This window comes from Megascapheus bottae, chromosome 3 (genome assembly GCF_031878675.1).
Source record: "Megascapheus bottae isolate mThoBot1 chromosome 3, mThoBot2.hap1, whole genome shotgun sequence".
Lineage (NCBI taxonomy): Eukaryota > Metazoa > Chordata > Mammalia > Rodentia > Geomyidae > Megascapheus > Megascapheus bottae.
The window spans coordinates 79,624,808-79,638,762 of record NC_143511.1 but is presented as its reverse complement, the minus strand read 5'-3'; the positions used below and the strand labels follow the sequence as shown (position 1 = coordinate 79,638,762).

General features: G+C 37.9%; 1 protein-coding gene across 2 annotated transcripts; it reads left to right on the top strand.

Annotated features, from left to right (window-relative positions):
* The first annotated feature begins 1,234 nt into the window (after nucleotides 1-1,234).
* Nucleotides 1,235-13,528, top strand: LOC150065863 (complement C5-like). 2 transcript variants are annotated; one of them, XM_090330546.1, is made up of 5 exons: nucleotides 1,235-1,692; nucleotides 6,352-6,434; nucleotides 8,243-8,305; nucleotides 9,875-9,997; nucleotides 13,065-13,528. In XM_090330546.1, the coding sequence occupies exons 1-4, from the start codon at nucleotides 1,628-1,630 to the stop codon at nucleotides 9,994-9,996; spliced, it is 333 nt and encodes a 110-aa protein (XP_090186672.1). In that variant the 5' UTR covers nucleotides 1,235-1,627; the 3' UTR covers nucleotide 9,997; nucleotides 13,065-13,528. The 2 variants fall into 2 exon arrangements, with proteins under 2 accessions (XP_090186672.1, XP_090186671.1); XM_090330545.1 differs by having other exon boundaries at nucleotides 9,797-9,997.
* Nucleotides 13,529-13,955: the final 427 nt, after the last annotated feature.

The following is a 13,955-nucleotide window of genomic DNA, read 5'->3' as shown; positions in this document are numbered from 1 at the left end:
TGGGCTCGGAGCATAGTCATAGAGTGCGCACTTAGCATGCACACGGCCCTGAATTTGATTCCTCCCCACCACATACTCAGAAAAAGCTTGAAGCGGTACTGTACCTCAAGTAGTAGAGAACTAGCCTTGAGGAAAGCCCAAGGACATTGTTCACGTCAGAATTTGAGCCCCAGGACTGGCAAATATAAAAATAGTAATAGAATTTTGTTAAGTCAAAGCAAGAAATGTGTCAATGTGATTATAAATATCTGATTTGTACAAACATGGTTTACAGACATTTAATTTATTGCTTTTAAATAGAATACATAATATATACTAAGGTAGAAAAAAGTACTCATAAAAGAAAGTTGTAAAGAAAAAGTAGCTGATGAGCATTGTAAGAATAAATTTAACTGTAAATCTTTAAGATAAAATTTTACCTAATTATAAATCATTAACGAGACTCCAACATACTTGGAAGTTTTGTTCATGTGTTTATCTGAAACTGTTATGTTAACATATCAAAATCCTCTCTGAAAAGAATAATTATTATTATTATTATTATTTTGCTTGGACTCAAGCAAAAAAAGTGGTAGGCTAGCGCTCTACCACTTGTGCCACAGCACTACTTCTGGCTTTTTCTGTTACTGAGGAATCAAACCTAGGTGTTCATGCATACTAGGCAAGCTCTCTACCACTAGGCCACACCCTCGATCCCTGAAATGAATAATTTTGAAAACATGCTCCCAGTCTGAATCAATGCACATTTTGAATGAACAGCAGTGAATTAAGAGACATCAGATAATATGTTTTTTGTTGCTTTTTCAGTAAGTAGTAAAGCAACAATGGTGATATGAACAGTGATACCAGATTCCTCACCTGCAGTCACAGTCTTTGTCCAGGAAATCTTTACTTTCTTCTATGGACTGAAGCAAACCAAGAAACTATCCCTTGGACCCTTTTGTAGATCTAGGTTATCCTTAAATAATAAGCAGTGTCATGGACGGGACCTTGGGAGTCCTGTTTTTCTAATACCTCTCAGTTTGGAACCAAATCCAGGTCTCTGTCAGTATCAGAACAAATAGGACCTACCAGAGGCATGCTCACAGATAGTACATCAAAGCAAAGGCCCTGGACTAGAGAAAAAAGTCAGAGGCAATTTGACTTCCTGGTTTTCACAGTTGAGCCATTCCTCTTGGAGACACTCTTATTTTAGAATTCTTTTACTATTTGAATGAATAAAAATATATTGGGGAGTTAGGAAATTATAGTGCTTGCAAAGTTTGCATAATCCCAGATGTTCAGTCCAAGGAAGGAAGGAAAGAGGGAAGGAGAGGAAAGGAAAGAAAAAAAGGGAGATGAGATGAGAGGATAAAGGAAAGGACAAGAGAGGGAAAGAGGAAGAATGAAGAGGGAAAATGAAAAATAAGTCCCTCAAGTGTAAACTCCTATAAAACAATTCCTGTCTTAATTATGGACATGAAAGTATGTTTGGGTTCTGATTTTAGTTTTCTTGCTCAGAGATATTTCTTTTTGTCATTAATGATTAACCAGAGAACAAATTTATCCAAATTCTTCAAGCTTAGTTTATTTCAAAAGAAATTAGCTTCAAAGTTTTGATGCCCATGGTTTTGTACCACCTTCCACCATGGCCCTTTGGGAGATACTTTGTTTGTTAATCTTCCTGGAGAAAAGCTGGGGACAGGAACAAACGTAAGTAAAAACAGCCCATCTCCATTGTATGATGCATGTTTGTTATATTAAGTGAAAAAGGAAACTCATCAGATTATATCATTGCAAATAACTTTGCTCAAATGAGATTCCTCTCTGAATGAGAAAGCTATGTAAGCATTTTGATTGAGTGAATGGTGAAAAATATGACCGCTTTGATGAATTGTTATTTACAAAACTTCACATGTTCCAGTTTCTCTTCAATAAATGACAAAGTCAATTTAAACTTTGTTCTCATCGCTTGTTTGCATTTGTTCTTAGTTTTTCTGGGTGTTTTTCACAGTTCAAATAGCTTTGAAAATCTATTAGTCATTATTTCCAAATGTATAAGTTGACTCTTCACAACTATTTGTGTTACTGAAATTTTGTGCACTTTAAATTTTATCTTATAAATGATGATTTCTAAAAATAATGCTTAACTGCTGAAAAGCACCCGGGTATTATCTCCTCAAATGTTCTCTCTCCTTCCCTCACTCCCCCTTCTTCCCTTCCTTTCTCCTTGCCTCCCCCCTCCTTTCTTCCCTCCCTGCCCCTTCCTTTTCTTCTTTCTTTCCCTTCCCTTCCATATTCTCAACCTCCCTCCCATCTCCTCTCTCCGCCTCCCTAGTTCCTCCTCTCTCTCCCTCTTTTCCTCTCTCCTTCCCTTCCCCCTTCCTTCCTTATATCCTTATATCCTTATACCCTTTCTTCTCAGGTCCTTTTGTGCCCAGGCTGGCTTTGAACCTTTATCCTCAGATCTCAGCCTCCTGAATAGCTAGGATTACAGGTGTGAGCCACTGGCAGGGCTGATTCTCTACCAGTTTTAGTGTTATTGAAATCCAGCTTACAATCCTATATCATACAAATAAAATATGTCATGTTATAAATATAGCTATAAATATGCAATGAAAGTTAATCTGAGATTATTGAATTGAATATACTATGTATATATGAATTTATATGCACATAAGGAAGTGACTGGCCAAGGATCACTGATAGAAAGGGACAAAAGTAGAACTTTACTCACTTCAATTTTTGCATTTTGCCATAAATATAATATATGTATTTAAAACATGCACCAAGTTGTTCACAGATTCCCTGCACTAAAAATGCTAAGCATTGTAAACTATCCCATGTCAAGCATAGATTTTTGTATCTAATTTGAGATTGTGTCATATGGCCACAATCTTTTCATTACTCTAGGTAATTTTCATGTGTTTAAAAATTATCTTTAAGAGTTTTATTATGTGTGATTGTTGTTCTTAATGTACTACGTTATTTTTCATCTCTTTGGCTGCCCATTGGGTAATCTCATATTATAACAATGGCTGACCTTGTTATCTGGTATATTATATATACGTTTATTTGAAATAGGAAAGGGAAGGAGGAAAAACAAGATGAGGAGAGGGGATGGAGGAGACAAATGGGGGCAAAAACATGCGAAGTGTTATAAATGTGTAAGAAGTAATGCACCTTCTATCTAGCGAATATACCTGTCACCACCTATTAATTACAATAAAAAAATTTTTTAAATAGCATTATGGGGGCAGGGAGTTTGGCCTAGTGGCAGAGTGCTTGTCTAGCATGCACAAAGACCCAGGTTCGATTCCTCGGTACCATATGCATAGAAAAAAAGCTGTAAGTGGTGCTGAGGAGCAAGTGGTAGAGCTCTAGCGTTGAGAAAGTCCAAGGACAGTGATCAAGCCCTGAGCTCAAGCCCAGGACTGGCAGAAAAAAAATTATCTTTAAGGGGCCTTTGAATTTGGCCTAATGGTAGACGGCTTGCCTAGCATGCACAAAGACCTAGGTTCAATTCCCCAGTGTCACATACATAGAAAAAAAGCTGGAAGTGGTAATGTGACTCAAGAGGTAGAGCTCTAGCCTTGAGAAAGCCCAAGGACAGTGTTCAGGCAGGACTGGCAAAACAAAAATTATCTTTAAGTAGTTGTACATAGTGGTTTCAATTCAGGAAATCAATTTATTAAGTACAGTGTATCTTGATCATGTCACCTCTTTCATGGCTCCCCTCAACCTTTCCAATCCTACCTATACCCTCAAGTTACATGAGATAATTTTTATTTACTTCCTTTTGAAAGACAAGAAACTTTCAGCTTAGAGGCAAGGAGAACTTACTGGGTTTACATTAGGGACAGAGTGAAGGTTAGAGACTGATTCTTGTCCTGGAATGTTCAGAATTCTTTCTGCTACACTGACTGGCTCCTAATAAAATACATCTATGCATATCTAATTTCTATCAATTACATTCTGTATTTATTCCTGGTATTTACAAGGATGTTTAAGTTCCAATTTTAGTTTTCTTACTTGCAGATCCCCTGTTCTCATGTTAATAATTAACAAGAGAACTAATTTAAAAGGAAAGTAGCCTCAGGAAAGTTTTAGGTATGTTCGTATAATACCTTTAGCTATGTATATTTTGGGAATAGTTTGCTTTTTAATTTTCCTGGAAAAAGTGTGGGACTGGAACAAACATAAGTGAAGTGAGATATCTTTATTTCACAATGTATGTTAGTTGTGATGAGTGAAATAGTGAATTAAACAGACTGTGTAAATTTGAAAATACTTTCCTCCATTGGTGCATCCCAAATGGGCAATCTAATGTTTGAATAAGAAAGTCATGCAAACGGCAGAGAGGTGGCTAGTGTCAGTAATCCTAGCTACTCAGGAGGCTGAGATGTGAGGACCAAGGTTCAAAGTCAGCCCAGGCACAAAAGGACCTGAAACTCTTATCTCCAATTAACCTCTAGAAAATGGGAATGGGGCTTGGCTCAAGGGTAGGGCAGTAGCCTGGAGGTGAAGAGCTAAGGGACATTGCCCAAGCTTAGTTCAAGCCCCAAGATTCACAGAAAGAAAGAAAGAAAGAAAGAAAGAAAGAAAGAAAGAAAGAAAGAAAGAAAGAAAGAAAGAAAGAAAGAAAGAAAGAAAGAAAGAAAGAAAGAAGGAAAGAAAGAGAAAGACAAGACATTCCTAGGGTGGAGAGAGTGATTCACTTAGCATGTATGAAGCCCTGGGTTCGAATTCCCAAAACCATATACACAGAAAAAGCTAGAATTGGTGCTGTGGCTCATGTCGTAGAGTGCTAGCCTTCAGAAAAAAGTATCCTAAGACAGTGCCCACCCTGAGTTCAAGCCCCAGGACTGGCAGAAGAAAGAAAGAAGGAAAGGAAAGGAAAGGAAAGGAAGGAAGGAAGGAAGGAAGGAAGGAAGGAAGGAAGGAAGGAAGGAAGGAAGGAAGGAAGGAAGGAAGGAAGAGAGAGAGGGAGGAGGGATGGGAGGGAGGGAGGAAGGAAGGAAAGAAGGAAAGAGGAAGGAAGGACGAAAGGAAAAGACATTCCTAGAACTAGCATTTGTATGGTATAGGAGAAAAAGTAACAAAGACTGAACCAATGAAAGAATAAATACATAACGATGACTAGACTTTAGTATAATGAATAAAAATAAGGAAAGTAAAGAGAAAAGAAATAATGGGTACCAGTAAAATGTGGACAGGAAAGGTTCTCTTAGGGAAGTGACAGTCAAGCAGTTTCAAGGAAAGAAGGAAGCCATGAAAATATCAGGAAAAACATAGGAGGTAAAAGTCAAAGGAACACTCTTGCCTCTCAGCAAGCTCAGGTCCATGCTCTTCTGTAGCTATTAAAATAAGATGTCAGAATGAATTCTCCATATGAATAGACTTTCTTGCTAAAGTTAATTTATATGTGGGCCCAGAGCTGTATTTGAAAGAGTTCTAAGCACTATTTTATTTCTTACCACTACCACCACGAATACTCTACAAACCACTCCATAAGCAACACCTTAGAGAATACTGACATTAAAAAGTCCTTTTGCTTCCTAAATTTTCTTGATTGCAATGTTCTTACTAACTGTGGTATTGGGTTGCTGTTGAAAAAGTTAATTCTGGACACAGGTTCTTCAAGACAGTTCTTAGTTCTGTATTGTATGGTCTGTGACCTTGGGCAAATTAATTGGCAGTGTGCTTATAGTGGGAGCAATAGTAATACTGTCCACAAGGGTATATGTAGATTTCTTCAATTACTTATATTCAAGAATATAAGAAATTGTTTAATAGAACATCATTCATTTATAAAGAAGAATAGAATTGTGTGAAGGAAATTAAATGAAATGGAAGATGATTGTGTTGATTGAGATAACACATACTCAAAAATATATATATCACATGTTTTCATCCACATTAGAATATAAACCTAGAAATAATAATAATAATAATATATAATTATAAAAGGGGAACTGTTTCAGAGAAAGCAGCTGGTTTGTAAAGTGGAAAGGAGAATGTTATAGAAGGTAAAAATATACAAGTACACTATATTTGAGTATAATTGACTAAAATCTCTCTAAAAGGAGGAAAAATAGGAAAAGCAAAATAATTTAAAGAACATTATATGCCTTTACATAAATATTTTTTTTTGCCTGTACTGTGCTTGAAATCGGGGCTTGGGCTCTGTCCTTGAGTCTCTCTGTGTTCAAGTCCAGTACTTTACCACATGAGCCCTAGCACCACTTCCACATTTTTTCTTTTTATGTGGTACCAAGGAATCCAACCCAGGGTTTCATGAATGTTAGGCAAGTACTATACCACTAAGTCACATAATCAGCCCTCTTGTTGTTTGTTTGTTTGTTTCTACAGGTATGGTGTACAGACAATTCAAGATAAGTATAAAGTGGACTCTCCAGCCATTAGCACTGCACACTTTGAAATGAAAGGAACTGGTAATTTCTCACAGTTACAAGCTTAACTATGAAGAGTTTGAGTTTTTATAGTTCTTTATGTCTGTAATGTACCTAATGTAAATTCATTCCTACTAGTGTAGTGGAAAGTACTGAGGTAGGAGTAAGAAAGAAGGGTCATATTCTAGCTCTCATCACTAACAGTTAGGAACTGGGCCCTTTTCTCTGATTTTATGTTCTTGTCATATTGTTAGAAGAGTTCAGGTCCCCTGAGGTGCTTGACTTGATCAGGTCCTTTCTATAGATATGGTTTTGGGAGAAATGAGCAATCAAGATGATAAGAGTAGAACCCAGAAAGACAAACTGTGCACTCAAGCTCTTCTGATCAGTTAGCAACACAGCAAAGACAGTTATGTTTTTCCTTCTTCCTAGCCTTTCCTCCCAATGGCCTGTTCTTCATCAATAGGAAAGATATTATAGGAACTACATCATTTCAAAGTAATAAAAGAGGGACAGCACACATTCCTACACTTAAGTTACATGTCTTCTCAGACACTATGAATGCTTCAACAATAAAAAGCACATTTATTTATTTTCTTATTTCCTTACCTATATTGTGCTGATAATGGGGCATGGAACTCAGGAACTTACATTCTCACTTAGCTTTTCACTCCATGCTGGCACTCTGCTACTTGAGCCCTACTCCACTTCCAGAGATAGCATTTTATTAACCTTTTCTATAGTTATAAAATTCTTCATAATTAGAAGCTGGATATGGTGGCTCACACCTGAAATCCTGGCTAATCAGGAGGCTGAGATCTGAGGATTGCAGTTCAAAACCACCCTGGGCACTAAAGGCCATGAGACTTTTATTTCCAATTAACCACCAGAAAACCGGAAGTAGTGATGTGGCTTAAGGAGTAGGGCAGTAGCTTTGAGCTGAAGAATTCAGGGACAGTGCCCAGGCCCAGAGTTCAAGTCCCATGACCAAAAATAAATAAATAAATAAATAAATAAATAAATAAATAAATAAATAAATTGTCATGATTAATTTCATCTTGTGGCATTTATAATTATAATTATATATAATTATAATTAGCTCAAAGAACAAATAAGAAAAATCAGTGATCCAGCAAAACTGCTCAATGTAAATCCTTAGTTTGGAGGCAAGGGTTTGGCCTAGTGGTAGAGTGTTTGCCTAGCATGCACGAAGACCCAGGTTCGATTCCTTGGTACCACATACATAGAAAAAAGCCAGAAGTTGTGCTGAGGCTCAAGTGGTAGAGTGCTAGCCTTGAGAAAGTCCAAGGACAGTGCTCAGGCCCTGAGCTCAAGCCCAGGACTGGCAAAAAAAAAAAATCCTTAGTTTGTTGTAACAAACAAATAGAATACAGTTAAATTTTCTAATTGAAACCAATCTAAACAAACCAAACACTCTCAGCTCCACTATCAGTGGAAGAGTCTTGCTAAGAGATGAAATATACAATAGCTAATTGGTAACCCAATCAATACTGATTTGTTGAATGAATGATTTATGAATGTTTAAAATACTTAGTTCCATAGAACGTTTTTATTTTTATTTTATTTTAGTTTTTGCCAGTCCTCCGCTTAGGCTAAGGGCCTGAGCAATGTCCTTGGACTTTCTCAAGGCTAGAGCTCTACCACTTGAGCCTCAGCACCACTTCCAGCTTTTTTCTATGTATGTGGTACCGAGGAATCGAACCCGGGTCTTCGTGCATGCTAGGCAAGCACTCTACCACTAGGCCAAACTCCCAGCAGAACGTTTTTATTTTTAGACTTTATGTTCCTTCTTTTCCTTTTCATTAGTATTTTTTACTTTTTTTAAATAGAAGACTCTTCTAAACGAATTATTAGGACAAGAAGAGATCTGCGACAGAAAGTAGAAGAACAAGGTATGTTGAAAGCAATATATAATTGTAAAAACATTACAAGTATACCACTAAAAAGCTCTAGACAAATGAAATACCATGTACTTCTTTAACAGAAGGGTTGAAAAGAAAGTTGTGGAGGTCTAACTCTTTTCAGTGACAAAAATCAATTTTTTTTAAAAAAAATCTGTTTTGTTCATCTATCTTAATCTGAGAAAATTGGGCTTTCACTACCTCTCTCTTTAAAATGACATATTAAATTTTTATTTGTCCCAAATACATTTTCTCTACAAACATCGTGTGCCATTAAGATCATATTCTTCCACTCTAAATCTATGGTTTGATTAACTTTAATGTATAACTGTAAAGCTAAACTATTTCTACATTTATAAAATTCCACAGGTTTTCTAATACATAGTATTTAAAATTATGATGTAAAATATAAATCCTGTCAGGCTCTGGTGGCTGGTACCTGTAATCCTAGCTACTCAGGAGGCTGAGATCTCAGGATCAAGGCTCAAAGCCAGCCCAGCTCAGTAAAGTCCGTGAGACTCTTATCTCCAATTAACCACCAGAAAACCAAAAGTAGCACTGTGGTGCGCTCTACTGAATGTGGTAGAGGGGTAGCCTTGAGCTGAAGAGGTCAGTGACAGCCCCCAGGCCCAGAGTTCCAGCCCCATCACCAACCATATAAAATAAAATATAAATCAAATGGGAATTAGTAACAAACAGATAACTCACCTTTTACAGTAGAAAGGACATCAAACCAGAGGGGTCTGTGTCCTGGGTTCAGTGAATATCATGCTTAGTGAAATGTAGGAATTTCTAACAATTACAAGAGTATTCCATTTGCACCTGTTATTGTAAGCTAACCTTCATTGTATGTTGTAAAGATCTGAAAAGGGGAGCACTGATTAAACTGAGCACTTACAAGGAAAGAAGATGCTAGCCTAGGTCTGTGTACTATGCTATATAAGGCATTTTGAAAATAGGATATTTAGCTTCCAGAAGGAAATTCCTACAGTGCTAGCTTCACTTAATGGAAGGTTTCATGTATATTTGTGTATGTGTGTGTGTGTGTGTGTGAGAGAGAGTCTCAAGGATTTTCCTGCCTGGCCTGACTTCCAACTGCAATCCTCAAATCCCAGCCTTCTGAGTATGGAGGATAGCAGTTGAACAGGCTTATTTAGTCTATGTTTCCTCAAAGGGTTCTGATCCCAAAGTGCTAGTTTGAGGGATTAGGATTTAGCCTAGTTGAAGGAAGAGTACGGAACCGCAAATGCTATTTTCAGGAAACCTTTCAAAGCATGTAGTGTGAAGTGGAGGTAATTCATCCATTGGCCATCCTGGAGTAGTTGCAAGGAAAGGCAGGTCAGCCAACTGGTTATGGCTGCGGTTATGGTAAGAGCTCACTTGATAGTTAGTGGAAATCAAGAATGCCTTCTGATTCATACTCAGCCTGAGGTGTTATATGCCTAGGCCTGATCAAAGGTAACTGTACTCTCACCATTTCAGTTGCTACATACAAGCATCCAATGGTAAAGAAATGTTGTTATGATGGTGCCCATTTGAACATCCATGAAACCTGTGCAGAGCGTGCTGCCCGGATTACCATAGGGCCCCGCTGTATCACAGCTTTCAACCAATGCTGTACCTTGGCAAACCAGTTCCAGACTTTTAAAATTAAGCCACTCCACCTTGGAGAACAAAACTAGTGTAAGTATTACATTTTTAGGGTATGGGGATATATACCTCATGGGAAGAGCACTCAATTGCATATTATTACATTTTCTGTATGAATTCTGCCCAATACCAGTGATTTTGTATAATTGCATGCTACTTAAAAAAATTGGCATTATCATGCTTTCATCAAAATTGACTTTTGAAAAGTTGAAACTTAGATATGCCCATAAGGAAACATGTTAACCCTCATGCACACTACACAAACCCAGATGGAAGACCCAGTAAAAACATACAGCCAAGTTTCTATGTAACTTAAACATCCTTAGTATTACCTGAGGCTCAAGACAAAACATTAAGCTACACATCTCCAATATATTCTAGACCTCTCCCTTGAATTCTAAAGCTCTATGTTTCCATGATACTATGACCATTAATTTTTTCCATATTTACCCTGACCAAATACACCAATAATACATTTGAACCTATCGTGATTTCATGAAATCTTGGGCCCAGAGTGTGGCCTAGTGCTGGGGTGCTTGCCTAGCATGCACAAAGCTCTAGGTTCAATTCCTCAGTACCGAGTACACTGAAAAAAGCTGTAAGTGGTGCTGTGGCTCAAGTGGTAGACCACTAGCCTTGAGAAAGCTCAAGGACAATGCTCAAGCCCTGAGTTCAAGCCCCAGGATGGGCAAAGAAAAAAAATTGAAATCTTATAGCAGTTTCAACAACAGAACATATTTTCAGAATTTATAGACCTCTTACATGTTTTCAGAACTTTTAATTCCTTTGTGCCTTCTACATACCTTCTTTAAGATACAAACAAAAACAGAAAGGCACCTCCTGTCTTTACTGCAATTATTTTGTATAACTTTGTATCTCTAATTTTGTTCATCTCCATGAACATACTGCTGCAAAAATAATTGCTGTGGTAATTTACCAAAATCATACTAACAGGTTTTTTTTACTATAGAAAATCTTGTGCTTTTAGCTTTCTTTGACATGTAGCACCATGTGAATAATTCTAAGTATGAAAATGTAACAACTGTAGGCCTGGTGCCTGTGGCTCATGCTGTGATCCTAGCTACTCAGGAGGCTGCGATCTGAGAATTGTGGTTTAAAGCCAGCCCAGGCACAAAAGTCTGTTAGACTCCTATCTCTAGTTAACCACCAGAACACAGGAAGTGTCGCTGTGGCTCAAGTGATAGAGCACTAGCTATTAGGTGAAAAGCGCAGGAACAGTGCCCAGGCCCAGAGTTAAAACCCCACGACCAAAAAAAAAGAAAAGAAAATGTAATATAATGTGAAAACTCTTGGAGAATTAGGAATGTTGTTTCAGGCATTTGGTGGTCTGGATTCTGGTAATAACTGTGACCTAGGGCAAGAACTTAACCTCTCTGAAAAATAGCTAAAGCAAAACAGGGATGGAAGTATGGCTAAAGACATACTAAAACATCAGGTCCTGAATTCAGATCTTAGTACTGACAAGCAGAGAGAGAACACTATGAACTTTAAATGAAATGGTAAATTTGAAAATGCAAAGAGATTACCTGAGATATTATGAAACCTATACAAAATGAGAACAGCTTACATTGATTCTAGAGATTCCAAGATTACTAGATATTCTTTTTTCTTTCCTTTTTTTTCCTGCCAGTCCAGAGTTTTGAACTCAGGCCTGAGCACTGATCTTGGGCTTTCTCAAGCTAGAGTTCTGCGACTTGAGCCACAGTACCACTTCTAGCACTTTTTTTCTATGTATGTGGTACCGAGGAATTGAACCCATGTTTTTGTGTTTGTTAAGCAAGCACTCTACCACTGGGCCAAATTACTGGCCCCATACTAGATATTTCTATCTGGCATTTATGTCTGGTATTTCTATCATATTTGGTCTATGGATAAAGTGCTTTAAAAAACAGAAATCTCATTTAAAATATAGGGTTGTAATTTTTCAACTTGTTCAAATCAGAATTTAAACAAAGTTTCAAAAGCTAGATTTTCAATGATATGAAGTCTGTTTCTAGGCACTGCTTTTAAGCTAGTGTTTAAAAATGAATAGTATCCAGGCACCAGTGACTCAGGCTTGTAATCTTAGCTACTGAGTTCTTGAGGCTTGTGGTTTGAGCACAAAAACTTCATAAAACTTTATCTCCAAATTAGCAAAAATCCCTGCTAGAAGTATCATTCAGGTGGTAGAGCGTCAACGAAACAACAAACCAAGGAAGCATGAGGTTCTCAGTAAAAATCCCATTGCAAGTGATTTTTTAATGATGTTATTTAGTTGTTTTTAAAATACCAAATCAGAGTGGCTTTGAGGACCATGCCTGTAATTCTGATTACTATGCAAGTTAGATATATCAGTCATGTTCGGGGCCAGAAGCACCACCCCCTGTCTCCCCAGCCACCCCATGTAGGTGTAAGGGGAAATGATCATGGTCTGGGCCCTTATCTGAAAAAATAACTATTAGAGATAAGAACTGGGTATGTGGCTGCAGTGGTAAAATGCTTTCCTAACAAGTGTGAGGCTCTGAGTTCAAATGCCACTATCACAGAAAACTAAGAAATCCTGACATTCTTTAAAGATTCTGTGTTTTAATGGTAATTCTAAATTTGCTTCTCTGTTCCACAGAAATGGTCACAACACATTCTAGAAGTAAAGGACTAGCTTGATGAATAGCACCTGCTAGTTTATGAATTTTCAGGCTACCACTGTGTAAGATGATTAAAATCAGGTCCCATTTTATGCTGTATTTTTTTTATCTTTTCTTTTTTGGTACTTGTGATTGAACCAAGAACATTGCCCTTGCTAGGCAAGCAAGCGCTTTGCACTGAGCTACATCCCAGCCCTCAGGTTGCATTTTAGAAATGTACCCATAACAAGAAAAATGTGTCACAATTCTTATTTTATAGCTCAGAAAAGCAATTTACAGCATTTTCAGAGGTAGTCTATAGGCCAAATTTCTTTATAAAAATGTGATCAGCAAGCCAGGTGCTTTAAAAAAAGAAATCTCATTTAAAATGTAGGGTTGTAACTTTTTCAACCTCAGTAATTTGAAATTCTTACTATTTTGAAAAAACTTAACAAGGATATCTTATTGTCTTTCAGAGTAAGGGCTCATGAAGACATCAACTTCTTTCTTCATCTACTGGAATATGCTCAATGTCATTACCTGAATGCATTAAGTTTTGAATAACACATATCCATGCTGTTAAATTTGCTAAATATCAGAGGGCAAAATCAAACAGTTAAATATGATGGTGATAACTTTGCATTGTATTTTTGAAGCAAACAGCCTTGGTTTCATGTGAGGTCATTTATCACATTTTTAATTTATTAACCTTCTTCACAAATGAGAACAGAATGGGGCCAGGAGTGTGGCCTAATGGTAGCATGCTCACCTAGCATGCCCAAAGCCTTGGGTTCAATTCCCCAGAATCACATACACAGAAAAAGCCAGAAATGGTGCTGGGGCTCAAGTGGCAGTGTGCTAGCATTGTGGAAAAATTGTACAAGACAGTACCCAGGGCCTGAGTTCAAGCTCCAGGACTGGCAAACAAGAGAGAGAGAGGGGGGGGGAGGAAGGGAGGGAGGGAGAGAGCAAGCAAGTGAGAGAGTAAGAAGAAGGAGGAGGAAGAGGAAGAGGAGGAGGAGGAGAGAGGGAGGGAACGAGGGAGGGAGAGAGAGAGAGAGAGAGAGAGAGAGAGAGAGAGAGAGAGAGAGAGAGAGAGAGAGAGAGAGAGAAAGTAAGAAGAAGGAGGAGGAAGAGGAAGGGGAGGAGGAGGAGGGAACGAGGGAGGGAAAGAGGGAGGGAGAGAGACAGACAGACAGACAGACAGACAGACAGACAGACAGACAGAAAGACAGACAGAGAGACAGAGAGACAGAGAGAGAACAAGAGGCCAATACTAAGTTCACCAGAACAGCTAAACCATCAGCATTTCGTTAATGTGCCCAGGAATCCTGCCCTTCTCTCTCTCAGATGTCAAGACCCCATCA